Source organism: Oreochromis aureus, linkage group 18 (assembly GCF_013358895.1).
Source record: "Oreochromis aureus strain Israel breed Guangdong linkage group 18, ZZ_aureus, whole genome shotgun sequence".
NCBI classification, from domain to species: domain Eukaryota; kingdom Metazoa; phylum Chordata; class Actinopteri; order Cichliformes; family Cichlidae; genus Oreochromis; species Oreochromis aureus.
Window position 1 is genome coordinate 1105181 of NC_052959.1, and position 19141 is coordinate 1124321.

The 19141-nt window shown below is 38.9% G+C and overlaps 1 protein-coding gene across 3 annotated transcripts in view; it reads right to left on the bottom strand.

Annotated features, from left to right (window-relative positions):
- Positions 1–1086: 1086 nt before the first annotated feature.
- LOC116334141 (epidermal retinol dehydrogenase 2) overlaps positions 1087–19141 on the bottom strand; it is a 32063-nt gene continuing 14008 nt past the window's right edge. For 2 of the 3 annotated variants that reach the window (XM_031757479.2, XM_031757489.2), the window contains exon 7: positions 1087–1707. In XM_031757479.2, coding sequence (XP_031613339.1) covers positions 1611–1707 — 97 coding nt within the window. In that variant the 3' untranslated portion in view covers positions 1087–1610. Of the gene's footprint in view, positions 1708–17202; positions 17628–19141 lie in introns of those variants that run through there. The other variant, XM_031757493.2, reaches the window with a different exon arrangement.

Consider the following 19141-nt stretch of genomic DNA (forward strand, 5'->3'; position numbering starts at 1 on the left):
TTGTGCTATCTACTGTACAATATAAAGCGCCTTGAGGCGACTTTTGTTGTGATTTGGCGCTATATAAATAAAATTGAATTGAATTGAATATTTAAAGTAATCATTAAAAAGCACTAAATGAGTAACTAGCCAATGGAATAGCTTTGGGTAAACTGAGCACAGAATGTCCTCAAATGCCAAAGCAAATTCATAAAAAGGCAACTGTACGCAGGCGAGGACCAGAGAATTTCAGAACTTTTAAATAAAAATCTGAAATTAGATTTTACCTGCAGATTTGTGAGTTCTTCTACACAGTTTACAAGATGTGAGGGCAGCACAGGGAGAGAACCTATCCATGTGTTTACCCATGGCCCTTGTATGTAAAATATGTGGGATGAAGACATAATTACAAGATCTGACACACTAGGTCGGTAGTATTGTGCGCACGCACACACACATATATGATAAATATATGTGTGTGTGCGTGCGGACAATACACATACATACATATATATATATACATATATATATATGTATGTGTATGCATGTGTTACATCAAAGAAAAGATTTAAGTACAGCTGCATGTGCTGATCTCTCCTGCTAAGACTATGTTATATTACAGATTAAAGTTATACAGAGTTGCTTCATGCCTACACAAAAGCCACATTTATTTCAATGGAATTGGTGCATCTGCACAAGCTGTCTCAAGTTTTTGCTTTAACACACGAAATTTAATGCCTCAACATTTTGTAAAGTTACTTACGAATAAAGACGTACTTGAAAAGAAAGTGATTCTTCAAGCCTGAACAAACTGCAGTTTTAAGTGATCTGAACCAACAGCTATTAAACTTAGTAGGGTGAGAAATTACATGTCTAAGAAATTCCTTTATTAAAGTTGATTGTTCCTGAGTCCTTAGCTCTGCCACTTGGTGTTTGATGAGAAAGTATTTCAGCTGGTAAACACTAAACAGCATTAACAACTAAATATATGCGTCAGCCTCTTTTTTCCTGGGGCTCCCATTTTCAGGTCCATGGTGCGTCTGTTTAAAAACTCAACCGATGCCATTTTTAAAGGTTTCCAAATATAGCACATTCACTGAAGAGGCCTCTTAGTAAATGGATGTTCTTTATTAATGCACTAAATTTGGTAGCAACATCATATAAGCATTTTTAATTGACAATTACGATGGAAACTGTCAGTGTTAAACAATCTACACAAAGGCAATTTCAGAAATGTCAGGAAACATTCACAACAACGTCACATTTGATGCAGAGTTTAAGAATAAATTATGAGGACTAGCATGCATTAACAAAACAACATATAAAGGACCACCATTACTGGTCTTTGTATTACCTGTTAATAGACATATTACATCACAGACTGTAATTAATAATGACATTGATTCAGTAATAATAATGATGCGATTTAAAAACACGTTTAAAAATACATTCATTCATTTGGGAAGTTGAGATTTAACAAACACAGCTTGTTATACTGAGATGTGCTGCTCCCTGATACTACACCAAAAAACAATTCATCTGAGGGTTAACAATTAAATTGTTGTTGATGTTAATTTTAATGTATCCATCCTTCCATCTTCGGTATCCTTCATATGTGATTCTCCTCTCTGTCAGTCCTGCTTCCTGGAGCGCCCCCTGAACGTGTCCATGAGGTTGAAGGCTCCCAGGTACTGGCCCAGAACAATGGCCTGCTTCATGTTCAGTACACTTTGAAGAGAGAAACAACATAGAAATAAACATACAAAATACATACAAAAAAGTCTTTGACATTTATGTTAGTTTCTTGGAGTGGCTATAGCCTAGGAGAGGTCATCAGGGAAGGTTGCTTGTTCGAACCCTGACTAATCCAGCATGCCAAAGTGTCCTTGGGCAAGACATTGAGCCCCAAGGTTCTCTGTGTGGAATCACTAGTAAATTAGTGTGTGAACATTAGAGAGAAAACTAACACTGTGTCTGTACTGTGATGAGTTCTAGTCGGACTAAAAATCTTCAAATAAGCCATTCCTCTGCAGATGATCTGTTAGCTGTTTGACAACTACTCTTTCAAGGATGTTTGATATGAAAGGAAGGTTGGAGATTGGCCTATAATTAGCTAAGACAGCTGGGTCAACGGTTTAATTACTGCCATCTTGAAGGCTTGAGGTATGTAGCCCATTAATAGAGATAGACTGATCATATTTAAGATTGGATCACTAATGAAAGGACTTTTTGAGCATTCTTGCAGGAATGTGATGTAACAGACATGTTTACGGCTTGGAGGCTTACAGTAAACTCAAAGGTCAATCGGAGAGAAAAAGTCTAAATAAATATTAACAGCACTGAAAATAGCCGTATGACTTTGATATGTCTGTAAGACTATGAATCATTTTTACTCTAATGTTTCATATTTTATTTGTGAAGAAACTCATGAAGTCATTACTAGTTAAGGTTAAAGGAATGGTTGATTCAACAGAACTTTGTCAGCCTTGCTTCAGTGCAGAGGAGCAACGTGGGACTGTTCTTTTTTTCTTCCATCAGTGATTCAATTAAATTCAAATTTTATTAATACAGTACCAAATCACAACAATAGTTGCCTCAAGGCACTTTACATTGTAGGGTAAAGATCCTACAATGAAAAGTGATGAATATCAAGAAGTTTTACGGAGGGATTTTTTAAAATACAGCAACAAACTCTTGTTTTTCCAAGCTAAATGAACATCTTCTAAGTTACTGAGATGTCATTTCATTGGTGCATTGAGCGTTTCTTCTTCACCCACCTTTTTCATTCACTATGTGTTTATACACCATTCTATTTCTTTTTCATTCTAATCATTAGTTATTATTTATCTCTGACTCTCTTTCACAGTGTTTCTTTGTCCTATCTCTCTCCTCACCCCAAACGAGTCACGGCAGATAGCCGCCTGGTTCTGCTGAAGGTTTCTTCCAGTTAAAAAGGAGTTTTTTTCCATATGAATTTTCATTCAAATGAGTCTAATAAAATGTTAAATGCCATATTTGTCAATTCAGCATCTACGTGGATTTTAAAATCACCCACAATAATTATTTTATCTGAACTGAGTACTAAGCTTGAGAAATCAGAGAGATACTGAGCAATATTCAGATGGATGATGTCTGTGAAGGCTCTTAGTCATCCAGATCATTGTAGTCTAAGGAACTTGGGAAGAAAAGCGTCTGGGCGTCTAGACGCTTTTCTTCCCAAGCTCCTTAGATTCAGATGGATGATGTATAACAAAGAAAATTGAAATCTTTGGAAATCTTTTAGGATGGATAACGCTAACAGTTAGGCTCTCAAATGAATTAAAAGTCTTTCTGGGTCTATGGTTGGTTAATAAGAGGGAGTGAAAGATTTCTGCCACTCCCCGTCATCAGCCTGTGCTTTGACGATTCTGACGGTTAGTATAACTCGGTGATGTTGACTCATCTAAACTAACAATCATCCTGCTCTGACCAGTCCACAGAATAAATCAATTTGTTTATCAAATATTAAATCATAAACTAAAAGGGACACATCCTATTTTTCATGTTTAATAATGTACATTTAACTATTTTACTCTTTGGTATACCTGAGGATGCTATATTTTTGCCTTTTTTTCAGTGTGTTTTTTGCTCATTCCTTTTTTCGGTGCTCTTTGAGCTGACACAGTCTCTATGGGGATGGATTTTGGTGGGATAGCAGGACAAGAGAAGCTGCAGAAAGGCGTGTAAGACTGCAACTCTGCTTCCTGGCCCCAACACTGGCTAGTCATATTTTCAGGTGGTTTAAGAAATTTGGCCAGATTTCCAGAAATTTAAGTGGCTCCATCCAAAGTGGAATGGATGCCATCTTTCCTAACAAGAGGTTAGGTTTTCCCCAGAAAGCTTCTGAATTATCTACAAAACCCACATCATTTTTCATCCCTAACAGACTGGTAACAAAATTAATCAACTTCAGCCTCCTACACTCCATCTGCCTCTGGATTAAGGACTTCCTCAGTGACTGCCCACAGAAAGTTGCTGAGGAAGTAGTAGGGCCCCACCTCTCCCCAGCACTCAGCCCTCCAATAATATTCAAACACAATAAATGAACACCGAAGAGACGGCCTCCTTTCAATAACCCTGCAATATCTGATTTGTGCAATCAATACAAACCATACATGTTTTTATGCACTTTTTTGAAATACATGTATATAAACAGGGCGTATCAAAAAGAGTCAGCCAATTATAAATTAATTCATTAATTCCAGTGCTTTAATTCTACAGCCATTCACAAACCTACTGTTAGAAAGAGGGTTTTAGTTTCACGTGGTTGCCAGTACGTAGCACAAGAAGTGCAACTGCTATATAAAACTTTGTATTCAGTGATGTATTTCAAAATTTACCCCAAGGTTCTATATCCATCCATTTTCTTTCAAGTGTCCGGGGCCAAGTCGCAGGGGCAGCAGCCTAAGCAAAAAAGCCCAGACCTCCCTCTCCTCAGAGACCTCCTCTAACTTATCTGAGGAATCACCAAGGGATTCCCAGGCCAGCCGAGAGATATTATCTTTCCATGTACCGAGGAGGCATCCTTGTCAGATGCCCAAACTACCTCAACTGGCTCTCGATATGGGGGAGTAGCGGCTCTACTCTGAGCTCTCCTAAATGGCTGGCCTCCTCACGCTATCTCTGAGGGAGAGGCCAGCCACCCTTCAGAGAAAGTTAATTTCTGTGATCTTGTTCTTTTTGTCACTACCGAGAGCTCACGACTATAGGTGACGTGTAGCTCGCCTGGTAAGTTGAGAGGTTTGCTGAGCCTCACTGAACTCCTCCCACACCTGAGTTTTTGCTTCAGCCACAGCCCAAGCCACGTTCTGCTAAGCTTGCTGTTATCCATTGACTGCTTCTGGAGTCCCACAGGCTAGTCCAAACTCAACAGCCGGATGTCTCCCTGCATCTCTGGTTTCCACCAGCTGGTTCAGGGGTTGCCACCTCGACAGGCACCAACTACCATTGCTGCAGACACAGATCAATTCAGCAGCCTGAGCAGGGGGTTACTGAACATGGTCCATTCGGATTGAATGTCCTCAGTCCCCCTCAGAAAGCTGTCTAAGTTCTGCCGGTGTAAGAGTTGAAGATCTCGGAGACCGGGGCCCCTGCTAGGCGTTCCCAGTGCACCCTCACTGGGTGGGCCCTACTTGGACCCTTCTTAGTTGACAAGGGGTGGTGCACTGTTGTTTTAAACTCTTATCACAGCAAAATTACTACACTGCTCAATGACAAATATACTTACTTGAAGCCTTAAGGCAAGACCACACAAGCAACTACAAAAAGAATGCCATTGATCCCTGTGTATATAGACTTCCAAAGATCCACACAGAAGGAGGCACAATCATACCCATTGTTAGCAGTACACTCAGCCACCTACAACCTTTCCAAACATCTCACCACCATCCCAGCTCCCCTGGTGGAAAACACACCCCATTAAAAACTCTACTGACCTAAAACTTGCACTAGATCCAGATGAAACCATAGTGTCCTTTGATGAGGCCTACATTTTCACTGGCATATCTTTAACCAAGGCAGTGGAGACTGTCAGAACAAGACAACAGCAAGCCAGCTGCTTACAAAACAGAACTTTACTCCTGAATAGAATAGAAAAGTCCTTTATTGTCATTGTACATGTACAATGAAATTGTGGGTGCTCCACACTAACTGTGTTGTAATAAAAATATGAATAGTCGACAGCAGGAATAAATGGCAAAAAGGAGAAATATGTACAGTCTAGGGCTGCCACAAACGATTATTTGATAGTTGACTAGTCACCGATTATTTTTGCGATTAGTCGACTAATCAGATCATGCATCCATTGGACGTAAAACGTACAGCTTATTTCACCAGCATGCATCTGCTCTTATATAACTATCATTAGCTTACAGCTTTAAGTGTTTAAGGTATGTGCTAACTAAAAATAAAGACAAGATGATAGATAATTAAATTTTAATGAAATTTGCAGATTGTTTAAACGGCTAAACTCAGCCGTCTGCTCCTTGCTGTCTAAAATATAACAGGACACCGGAGTATATTCTCGAGCATCTCACACTTCTGATAATCAGTCGTCTGCTTGATGTTTATTCAGCTGTGTAAAAACTATAACTTTAATCTCAGCCAAACCGATTCACCCAGGAACAAATGAAATACTGAAAAAAGCCCTGTAAATTTCATTAAAATTTAATAAACTATCATCTTGTCTTTATTTTTAGTTAGCACATACCTTAAACACTTAAAGCTGTAAGCTAATGCTAGTTATTTAAGAGCAGATGCATGCTGGTGCAATAAGCTGTACGTTTTACGTCCAATGGATGCATGATCTCATTAGTAGACTAATCGCAAAAATAATCGGTGACTAGTCGACTATCAAAATAATCGTTTGTGGCAGCCCTAATGTGGTGTTTTGATAAACTGAGCAGATATTTGAAGTTTACACAGTTACATTCTCGCCTGAAAATATGTTAAACGTTTATTTTGTGATGCAGAAAGAATAATAAGAGTAATATTAATATTAATATTAAAACTAACTAGAAAAATTTGCATTTCCTGCGAAAATGCTGTGTGGATGCCTTAACGCTGAAGCTGTCTGCTGAAAAGCTGAAAAAGCTGAAAAGTTGCAAAAAGTTGTATGGTGGTGAAAAAAAAATGTCGCCCTGAGCAAAATTCGAACCTGGCCCTCCTGGGCTCAAGGCAGTAACTCTTCTCACTGACCCAAACTCATTCTCACAAAGAAGAGCTGGACAGACTGACAATTCTGCTGAAATTAGCAGAAGCTGCTGAGAAGTGTGCTGATAAGAGGTGAAAAGGCTGAAAATTTTGCTGATAAGAGATGAATCAGCAGAATTTCTGCAAAAAAGAGACAAAGAAGCAGAACGTTGCGCTGAAAAGAGGTGAATCAGCAGAATTTCTGCAAAAAAGAGACAAAGAAGCAGAACGTTGCGCTGAAAAGAGGTGATGTTACGTCTAATTGTTGAATGTTGCCATTGTGTTTCTTAAATTTGTACAGTTTTAGTTCAAGCAGTATTATCAAAGCCATTCCTTTGATCCTGAGCACCTCTAACCACTCTGTGTTGGGGGAGGTTTTATTGGAGATACATCCTATCTGAAAGATCTGTTTCTTGTGTTGTAAGCTTCCTGCTTTTACGACCCTTTGGTCAGCAGGAGGTCTCACACACACACACACACACACACACACACACACACACACACATTCCTACTTACATATAAAGGTTCACACACATATACATACAATGCCTTAGAACCGTGTGGGCGTTACTTTGCTGTGTTTTGTGTGAACTGTCTCTCAATAAAAGGCAGCGAGAGGAGGCCGGATTTGGGGTCATTTCCATGCTGGACATAGATGAGGCCTCCCTTGCGCAGGTAATCGATCGATCACTGACTGTCTTGTTTTCATTCATGATGAATAAGTCTCTAGAATTAGCGGGGTTTGTGGGAACAGACCCAACAGGTGAATCAGCAGAATTTCTGCTGAAAAGAGGCAGAACAACCTGGTTCTGCTCAAATTCACCAATCAGAGGTACTGCCTCTGTCTGCTTCATCAGGCTGTGTACTTGTATGTATTTCTGCCATGGAGCGTTAACAAGAATCTGAGGTCCATATTAGAAAAGCTGCTAAAATCATAAAACTTTGCAGAATTGTAATAAATTAGCAATATAAATTACAGGTCTGTGATAGTGTCTAAATTTGTAGTGAAAAAAAAACATGTGGACCAAGGTGGGATTGAACCCACGACCTTTGAGCTGCAGAGCCGTGTCATTACCGATTGCGCCACCTGGACAAGGGGTGGGCGTCTGAAAAACAGATTGATGACCAGTCACAATTAGATCGCGGTGAGAGGCGAAAAACGCCGTTTTTTGGAGTTACAAAACGTCGTGTAACTCAAAAACTAGGAGGGCTAGCAGCATAATTCTTGTACTGGGTGAATCAGCGGACTTTGATGTACTTTGACTGCGATTTTCATTGCTCTTTGTACCTCCGTCGCGGAGATATGACGAGAGACGAAACAGCTTCATTTTCGGAGTTTGAAAACTGAGAGGACAGATTTCCACCCCTCAAACAAACGTAATTTATGGCTCAACGGTAAGATAATTGTAAAAACTGCTTCCACTGTGAGTGTCAGCAGTGTCTGAAGATGAATTGGCACAAGCCTCTTGTCTTAAGTTTGCTTTGTTAAAGAGATATGACGATTTGAAAATGCCTCTCATTAGAGAAATCCAGCTGTGATTTTGAACAAACTCTCCATTGACTTTCAATGGAGCGTTTTCAGACCTTGTGTTGGTCTGAGGCGATTTGATAAAAATCTGTAACTTCCACAACAGTTATAGTGACGTTTTCTGAAAGCCAGCAAAAATACCTACGTTTTGATGTATAATTTGTGGGGGTTGAGTGGAAATTGAGCGAGTAGCAAGAAGTTGTTTAGACATGAAGAGAAAATTCAGAACGGACCAGCACTCACTCTGAGTTAATTGCATAGCAACCATAGCAACGCATGTATTTTCTGAAAAATCACAATTTTGCAACTGAAAACTTAAAGAGGTATAAAATTAAAACGGTAGAAGATCTGAAAAAGCTGAATCACACAGGAATAGCCCAATAATCTGAGAACATTTTAAAGTTTCAATGGAGTTTCTGGGTGAAAGCATGAGGAAGTAGTTACGTTTCAAAAACAAGCAAGTTTTAGCAGAATTGTGGAAGTTTTCCATTCATTTCAATGGGACAAATTAAAGGAAAAAAGTGTAATATTTTAAAAAGTATAATAGTAATAAACACCAAAAGTCATAGCAGTCGAAAGCAGAAATAGCAGAACAGTTTAGAGTTTGAACGGTGAAAATCGGCTGAAAACTGAGGGAGTAGTTAATCGGCAAAGAACGGAGCAACTAGAGGAATAATAAAGATAAAGAATAAAGAGAAACAGGAAAACAATAGTGTGGATGCCATGAGGCATCCACACAATAAAGAGAAACAGGAACTCAATAATGCCTTGAGGCATCCACACAACTAGCTGCCGCCATTGTTGGAAACTGAGCAGGGCCGCGCTATGAATTCTGGGATAGGTTGGGCCACGAAGTATACACCCGACCCATCCTTCAAATCTGGGGAAATGAAGGGTGCATTTGTCGGAGTCTTTGTATTTGGACAGTCTTCGTCGTGTCGCTGTAACGTAATCGACCTACAAATGCGGGCACAGGAGGATGCGGTTCCTATGATACCGGACACTGCTTCTTGTTCTTCGGGGGTTTAACGGCAGCTGGCATCCTTGTACATGCAGTGCTGCCATCTTCTGTTTCAGTCCGTTATTACACTCTTAAATCCTACTACTTCAGGGGTGTCAAACTCAAATACACAGTGGGCCAAAATTCAAAACTGGAACAAGGTCGCGGGCTAACATTAATATTTATTGAAAAAAAATTCTTCCTCCAGATTTAAGAATGAATCTCTTCTTATGGACTCAAACAAGTTTTGCTGAAAAACTGAATATGGAACAAGCAAAGCTTAATACTAAACAATATATATATTAGCTGTATAATAGCAGTAGGCCAGCTCTAATAATAATTTGGTATGGCTTCGCGGGCCAAATGTAATTAGGCTGCGGGCCAAATTTGGCCCACGGGCCAGAGTTTGACACCTATGTACTACTTATTCCTGCGTTTTTTGGGATCTTACAAAGCTTCAAACGACGCGTCGACTATTAAATTAGCCATCGACGATTTTGATATTCGACTTAATCGTGACTAGTCGACTAATCGTGGCAGCCCTAGTACAGGCAGGAGGCTCCGGTCCATTCGTACCAGAACCTCTTGCCATAAGAACAGTTTCTTCCCCTCTGCTGTTGGACTCATGAACAATAACCATATGACTGTTCCCACCACAAACACATGACCCTATACTGTGTTCACTGCATCATTCCATTTTTGCACTGATCACCACCTGCATTCATGTATATATCTACCTGCTTAGCACTTTTAATTTCAATTTTTATATTTATTTAAGCATTGTCTGACAGTATGTTTTGCACTAAGTACAGCAGCAATTTCCTAATGTTGTAAACCTGCTCAACATTTGGCAATAAAACTGATTCTGAGTCAAGAGGAATATATCTAAAAATAAGAGAAAGGCTCACTATAAAGAACAAGTTGCATTAGATTTACATGCTGTTAGACCTCTGCCTTACAACCACATATTTTAAATACAACAAGGGTTTCTACAGACAAAAACATGGATGTGCCATTGGCTCCCCAGTGTCACCCATTGCGGCCAACCTTTACAAAGTAAAAGTAAAGCTCTTGGCTCTTTCAAACAGACAGAGCCTAGCCACGTAAAGATATGTGGATGCCACCGGGGTTAAAATCAAAATCAGTCAAAACCCAAGAAGTAGAAGCCTTCATCGTTCACATCAACTCAGTGGATAGAAACATAAAGTTCACCAGGGAAGACACAAAGGATCATAGTTTGCCGTTTATGGACTGCGCTGAGCGCATTGAGGAATCTGGAAGCCTCAACATTTAAGTTTACTGGAAGCTCACGCACACAGACCAGTACCCCCTGTTTGACTCCCATCACCCTTTTAAACACAAACTTGGAGTAATCAGGACCCTGCAATACTGGGCAAAAAAAACCCCAAAACATCCCTCTAAGGCAGAAAAGGAAAGAAAAGGAACACATACATGTAAAGAAAGTTCTAAGAACTTGCGGTTATACAAACTCGGCCTTCAAAGAAATAATGCGAAGATGTATAGGAAGATGATCAGACAACAACTAAGGAGAAACAGAATGACATACGTAACAACATAGTCATTCTTTATGTAACAGGTTTGTCAGAGAAACTCAGGAGAATTTTCTTCAAGCATAACATCCTAGTGTACTTCAGACCCAGCCACACTCTCAGACAAAACTCTTTCATCCTAAGGACAAAACTCCTAAAAACAAACTAAGCAACATAGTGTATGTTATGTGAGGAGTGCTTAGACCTCTACACTGAAGAAACCAAACAGCTAGTCCATAAACACATGACACAACATAGAAGAGCCACCTCGACGGGATGAGACTCACTGCGAAAATGAGCAAGGCAGCAGAGTAAAGCTAGCCAGGTAGTTCTTAGAAAGTTTATGATCACGTGAAAAGTTTTAAAACAATGAAACTGTACCTCCAGCAACTTTAGAAGAGTGCAATCCTTTAAAAATAAACAAACATTCCAAGGACTGATGCCCTTATTAGCCTTAAGCATAACAATGAATCTAACAAACAGCTCCTAATGGAACAAAATATTTGTTCTAATTTAAATAGGCCATGTCTAATAATTTCATAGAGCCAGAATAATGTTGCTTGCTTTTCTCACTGGTAGCGAAATCTGGATGACTAACAACTCCAACAATGACTGTCTTCAAAGAGGGAGCAGAGACAAGGCAGGATAATACAACACATTATTAAAAGCCCGGATACAATGGCTTTTATCTAAAATGATCAGAGGTGACAGGCGAGGCACTATCTGTGAGCTGTATTTGTGTGAGCTGTTTTCCAGAGACAAAAATCTTTCTAATAGAGAATAATAGCCCTGTCCTCAGATAAATGGACTAGAGGAAAAAGAAAAGAATGGTAGACATCTTTTCTTCTTAAACACTCACTCATGAAATACAATTAAAGAACAAAACAATTCAGCAGCAGTACAGGGGGCTTCTGCTAAGACCTGGTTCTTCCAAATGGTGCATTATTATTTCTATTATCAATGTTATTGCTAAGGTATTACAGATTTCACTCATTTGGGTAAAGTGATGTGAAGTATCATCAGTTTACACAGTGCTCATACAATGGGACTGTTAATTTATGTTGGCAAGCTGAGATTGTTGAACAGTCAAATACAATGTGACCTTACAGCCCCAGTGAGAAATCATTGCAACTTCTGTTAACCTCTTAAGCACCCACCCACCCAAAGATGGGTGCAAAAGGGAGGAGATCGTGGAGATGAGAAAACCTCTGGGGGCTTAACAGGTTAATGCAGTATTATGTATTGAGGTATACATATACATAATACATACACGCTGACATTTTTGCTCACTTCTGCTACCCTTATAACCCTCATTATTCTAGGGGCTTCAGACTCAGGTGTCAAGCAACTCATGTTGATGTGACGATCAGAAGCTGCTGAAAGTGAAAGACATTCCATGACTTTGAGCAACTACGAGTGAAACAACCGTGCTCGAAGGGAAGTGGCACAACCCAAAATAAACTTGTCTGAACTTCCAGGGCAGCATGTGAAGCATCTACCAATGAGAGTAAAGTACGGCGTTGACTGACATAAGAGCTGGTGGAAATTTGCTCACCTTTAGCCCACATACAAACTGTACAGAAAACCTGCAATGTTTTAAAGTTCCATCGATGCATTCAAAAGGCAAGTTACATTCTACACAGATTAAGATGTCTCCTCTTTGTTGAATTCAACAGAATTACTGACACAGTAAATGTCACATTCAGAATTTCTATATGATATTCTACTATCCCATTTCTGTAGCTGAGCTACAGAAAACTGATAGAAAGATTAAGTTTAATTAAGTTTGAGTTTGCATATAGGTGCAAGGTTTAATTAGCTGAGAATAAAATTTTTGACACATCGAAAAAGGATAAACACTCACAGTGTAATAGACTGTTAATTGGCAACTGAAGATATGATACATCTTTATGTTTTTGGCATAAACTGTAATAATCCTCTATATATTAATGTTAGAATTTATTCTATTTAAATAAATACTGTTGAATAAAGACCCTACAATATTAGAAAGAAAATTTGAACAATCTGACAATCCCCCATGAGGAAGCATGTATCGACAGTGGAGAGCAAAAATTCCCTTTTAACAGGAAGAAACCTCCAGCAGAACCAGGCTCAGGGAGGGAGCAGGCATCCACTGTAAGCAGCTGCGTTTCAGAAGAAACTGATTGCCTCAAAATCAGTTTCTTCACTCTTTTTAACTCTCTCTTCCCACGTTTACGCACCAAAATCACATTTAATCATTAGTAATTATTACAATTCGGCTCTCTCTGCCCCCATTAGTGTCTCTTTTGTCCTGTCTATCTGTGCTCTCTTCTTTCCCATAATTCTCAGCTAGTACAATTTTAAAAGGGAGTTTTTTTCTTCCCCATTGTTGCCAGGTGCTTGCTCATAGGACATTGTCTGATTGTTGGTGTTTTCTCTCAATTATTGTAAGGTCTTTGTTCTACAATAAAAGTACTTTGAGGCAACTGTTTTTTGATTTGGTCCTATTATTTGGTGCTATATAAAAAACTGTAGTGAACCAGATGGAAAAAAAAAACCACTAAAAAAGGACTATGGCCTGCATTCTCTTTCATCACTATAACAAGAAGAACCAGGAATATCATTAACATATGTAAATCCATTACACAAATAATGGCCGCAGCTCCTAACTTTACCACCACTTAGACCAGTCACGTTTTACATCAATGCAAGATTACATTTTCAAAATATCACACACTGCTACCAAACACATCCTGTAAATTGGATATACTGCCACGCTGCCATTCTAACCCTTCAAGTTGCCTTAGATTTGTTTCCTCAGATATATATTTTCCAAAAGTATCCACCCATCTGTATTTTTCATGTCTTGGCTCTTTTCCTTGAATAGGAAGATATTTTACTAAATGTATACAAAGACAACAAGGCAAACAGGCTGGGTGCTTTTAGTTGGGAACCTTTATTTTCTCTCTCTCATTTCCTCCAAAGGACTTGATTTACTATAAATGACACCTGTTCAAAACCCTGCAAGAATACCACAGCTCTCATGTCTTAACATTAAAATTACACCAGAGAACATCCTTCAAAAAAGTGGTTTATTGGCAAAAAAAGAACAGTGCCTTCCTCCCTCTCTGTGACTGGCCATAACTCAAACACACTCGTGTGGTGTCGGTGTGTAAATTAGTTCACTAGAACAAACGGCAGTTGCAGATGTCTGTGATGGACCTGGTTCTGGGCGGCCTGTGACTTGTGACGGTGCATAGCTACACTCCTCAAAAATGTCAGAATTGAAAGGCGAAATATCTGCGGACTGTAAACCAGATGGAATGTTTTTGGGTGTTGCAGCTGGAGGCAGAGCAGCCTTGACAATACCTGGAATATAATACATGTCTTGGCAGAATTCATCTTCATCCAGGCAACAGTTGCACTATTCACCGTTTTCTTAAATGGGCCACAGACACTGCGATCCAGTGGCTGAGGTTTATGGCTGCAGAGGGGAGGGAAGGTAAGCGCCATGATTCCCCTCTTTGCAGAAGTGGATAGCTTTCACTGATATACACTACCACACACCTTTAATGTTTTTTCTTTATTTTCATGACTATTTACATTGTAGATTCGCACTGAAAGCATCAAACCTATAAATTAACACATATGGAATTCTTTAATAAACCAAAAAGTGTGTAAAAACTCAAAACATGTTTTATATTTTAGGTTCTTCCACACAGCCACCCTTTGCTTAGATTACTCCTTTGCACACTCTTGGCATTCTCTCCATGAGGTCGTCACCTGAAATGATTTTTCAATAGTCTTGAAGGAGTTCCCAGAGATGCTGAGCACTTGTTGGACTGCAGATTGGGTTTAGGTCAGGTGACTGTGGAGGCCAGACCATCTGGCCTGGAAGAAATATGTGTTCGCTACACATGGCGAACAAATTTAGGCATTAATATATAAATCCCTCATTGTGGAATTCCCAATACTAAATTGGCTTCCTGTATTACCCTACTCATGTGACCCTAAACATCCAATAGGAAGGAATGCAACCCAAGCCACAGCAAAGTCACCACTGCCTAGGCATCTGGAAAAGTATAAAAATTAATAAACTCTTCTTTGGGGAAGGGGATGGTTGTAACACTTAAAATATATGTTACAATCCGCCCTACCATTATCTGTTAACGGTATTAGCATAGTGGTTTGAAATGATCAGGGGGAAATGCAGTTAGGCAATCACAGTTTGCCTAAGAAACTACAATTTAATCTACTGTAAGTTACATCTTTTTTTTGCAGTTTAAGTACTAAACAAAGTTTAGTGCTGCTCAAAAGATCAACTTTCTTACCTCAAAATCAGTTTTTCCCCCCAATAAAACCTGCATGCAGCTGTTTCCAGCCATGACAAGCACCATGCAAAATCAGGGATTGTGTCATGTAGGTAAACACTAAAATCATGAGACTAGCGCCTTCCTCATTGGTGGAATTTGTGGTTTTGCGAGTCTCCCCATGTTACAATCATACCCGGTCTCCCCTAGTGCTTTTCTACTCTGCTTGAACACTCAGAGCACTTTATACTCGAGCCTTATTCACACACACATATTATTAAAGGTAATACCATCCAGAGTAACTACCATTAGGATCTACTGTCAAAGGCCAAAAGACCATTTGTAACCTTCACTTTTGCACTTTCTGTACTATGATGATCATTATATTCTGACTGAAGCTACTCAAAAGACAGAAAGGAATGAAAGGAAGGTTGGAGATTGGCCTATAATTAGCTAAGACAGCTGGTAAAATGATGGCTTCTTAAGTAACAGTATAATTACTGCCACCTTAAAGGCTGCTGGTACGTAGCCCATTAACAGAATTAGATAGTTTTAAATGCATCACCAAAAGGCTAAGATGGTGCAGTAGCAAGGAATACACCTGTCATGGCGAAGTGATGTGGCCACTGTATGTTTCAGATCTTTTAATTTAGCTCTGCTCAGCTAGATCCTTCCAAGACCTTTGTATTCTCTGTAGGAATACATGATGAAGGAAAAACTTGCTAATTGTGTGACTTTGGCCCTACCTTGCCTTTTTACTTAAAGTTCTTAATCTCAAGTGTGTTTACTAGGTGCGTGAAGTGTACTTTGTATCCTATGAGCAGACCCAGCAGGTTGCTGAAAATCATTTTTATTTTACATTTTTTTGCACCACTACAGACGGGTTTAAAACAAACAAGATGTGATTGAAGTGGATACAGTAGGCTGTAATTCAAGAGGTTTAACACAAGTTAAACATTTCTTTCGTTGAGAGGATCTGCCAGCCCTGTACTGTAGCGTCCTTTAGCCATTGATTATTTGTAAATCCAGTTTTGTCTTTTTCCCCCAACAGAGCACAAAGTGACAGACTAGTCGATACAAAATCAAAATTCTTTGCCTTTAGAAACTTTTGTTTGCTTTTGCAGTGTACATTGTGTCTTTATAGATTTGTATCATAACAGGTAGCGTGGGTTCCCAAGTTTGTGAATGCGATAACTCAAGAACAAGGTGATGTAGCATTTTAAAATTCATACGAATGTTACACGAGTTAGAATCTCAGTGACCTTGGATTTAAGGTCAAGGTCACGGGTCAAGTTTTCTGGAAATCTTGTGAATGCAATAAATCAGGTAGGAAGTCGCTTAAGATTTTCAAATTGATACCAAACATGCATCTACTCGGAGGCTGAGGGGTGCCACTGGCAGCTCTTTTGGACTTAACACAAGCTCGTTTACAGTCATTGACTCGTCAACATCAAAGGACAGAGACAGTGATGACATCACAGCTTTATTAGCAGCTCAGAACAAACTCTTTGTAACTCTGGCACTATATAAATGAAATTTAACTGAACTGAATGCAGCTGTCTGTTCAACAGACCAGACTGATCAGTGACTCGTGTCTGCCATAGTTCACATTAATAAAATTCAGTAAGTTACCAGATTTATCAATATGACAATGCTATCATTAAATTGGGGATTAGATGAATTGAAGTATTTCACTTTGTGTTTGAGGAAACACAGAGACATTAGATGCTCTTAAAAAACCAAAAACAATCCTATCCATGGAAAGAGGTCCCAGGAATCCTAAGGATCTGAAAGATCCGAGATCTTAGGGATCTTGGTCAGTAGGCTTCTGATCCGATACCTGCTGATCTCTATTCTGGATTTTAACATGCTCTGAAACCAGTTAGGCATTAGTTGCCATGGTAATTTTTCCCGATAAGAAATGATCCACCTTTGTATTACTTAAACCACTGGGTTAGTTACCTGGATGAAAGCAATCCAGCTTTGTGGCACAAGCCAGGTCTAGGAAAATTTGACCCCACATCTTGTTTCACTATATTGACATTGGCGAGTATAACATTAGGGAAACACCAATTTAATGAAAGTTAAATAAGTGGTAGGAGAGCAAGACAGAGTATCTGAAACAAGAGGGTTTGAATGTTGTCAGGGGAAACGTCTTTAATTAGATATTACAAAGCATTCATTATGATGGCTTCATTACATGTAAATACACCATCACATGTAAAAATGCAATGTGCTTGGTTTCATGGTCAATAAAGCATTTCATCCCTGCTAGTAAACTTCAACATTTAGCACAGACGATTTTAAACAAACTGAGGTTGCAGAATGTTTCGTTACACATTACAACAGTCCTAGCTACAATAATCAAAATGGAACATGTGCCCTGTACATGGTTAGAGGTTACAGCTGAGCACAACATCCAAACACATGTAACACTGAATGTCTGTTAATGTACATTTCAGTGTACACTAAGGTTTTTGTGACAGTCCATTTCAACGGCCAGTTCCATGTAACGGCCAAGGAGGTAGCGCAGTTTCCACTGTAAAACACTGATGATAATGGGGGAAAAAAAAAAAAAAAAAAAAAAAGAACAAGATGAGGACAAGGCAACAACAAAAGTGTAACCCCATCAGCACCAAGGTCATTTTAATTAAATACATAACATCTGTAACCATTATGCCAATCGAATAATCTGCCAGTGATGGCTGTCAAAGTCAAGTTTAACCTCATGTTATTGCTGGAATGTATCCATCAAAAAACAAACAAACATCCACACACAAAAAGATTCCAAAGACGAGGACAGGCTTGAAACAACTACTGTACCAAAAACACTTACTGACCATTACATAAACAACATGCATAGGACTGAGAACTGACACAAAAATCATCCAACTGGATTATTTATGGCTTTAAGTTCATCAACACTGACATGTTTTTTTTTTCTGATTGTGACAAAACTATGAAAGCTGTGAATTGTGTAAACTCTTTGGAATAACCGACTCACCTGTAAGCATTTTGTCTACTCTGTACGCCAAGTTAAGACTTTGAAATATAAGTAGTAATGAATCAAAACAAAACACAAACATGGGGAATTAATAAAACACATGTATTGGCCATTGTAAACTCTACCACAAACAAGTGGCATCATCAAATATTGGGGGCATTTTGATAGCAGCAAGTTTAAAGGTTTTTACACAATGACGGATAAAAAAAAAAAAAAAAAAAAAAAAAAAAAGTACCTACCATAGACGTGACGGCCTGTCTAAACCTAAGGATGCTCTAGGAAAATTGGATATAATTTGTTAAACTCCTTAGACCAGAGTAAGATGAATTTAAGGAACTTTTTTTTTTTTTTTTTTTAATTAGTTGTCATGGCATTTCATTTCTGTGTATTCTGGGGATTATATTGTAAATACAAATGAATGTATGTGTGTAAGTAAGTAGTGTACATTGTAATCTACTTTAAAGTTGAGATACCATGTTTTCCAGCTTTGGAGGTTGAGGCAGAGCTTTTTTAAAAACAAGAAAATTACCCTGTGGGTTTCAGTGGTTAGTGAGCTGTTTAATATTTTAGAGTGTTAGTTAGTGTGCATGTTAATTCTTCTTGAGTTCAGTGTGTGCCAAAGACATTATTTAGGTCCTGAGTCATTGTAGAAAGGGTAGTAAGACGGCAACAAGAAATAATTTAAAAAGAAATTCTCAGAATCAGTTTGTGTTTGGTGCCTTTTTGCACCAGACATATGAAATCCGTGTGAACATTTTGTGCGTTAAAAATATTTTTTGGACACTATGCCTAATGCAGCCGTTCACACCAATCGCGTATTTTTACTGGACGAATTTGCTGAATTAATTTTTTTCAAACCAAGCTCGATTTTTCAGATGTTTTGGATCCGAATAAACTGATCTGACCAATCAAATCACTGTATTTGGCAACAAGCGCGCTCATAGCTCCATATACAATGATACAGAAAGAGTAAAATGTAACCATTTTTACCACAGACACACAGATAAACACTGGTCTGGCTCACTGGGCTCTCTGAAATGATTTCTCCACCTCCTCAGA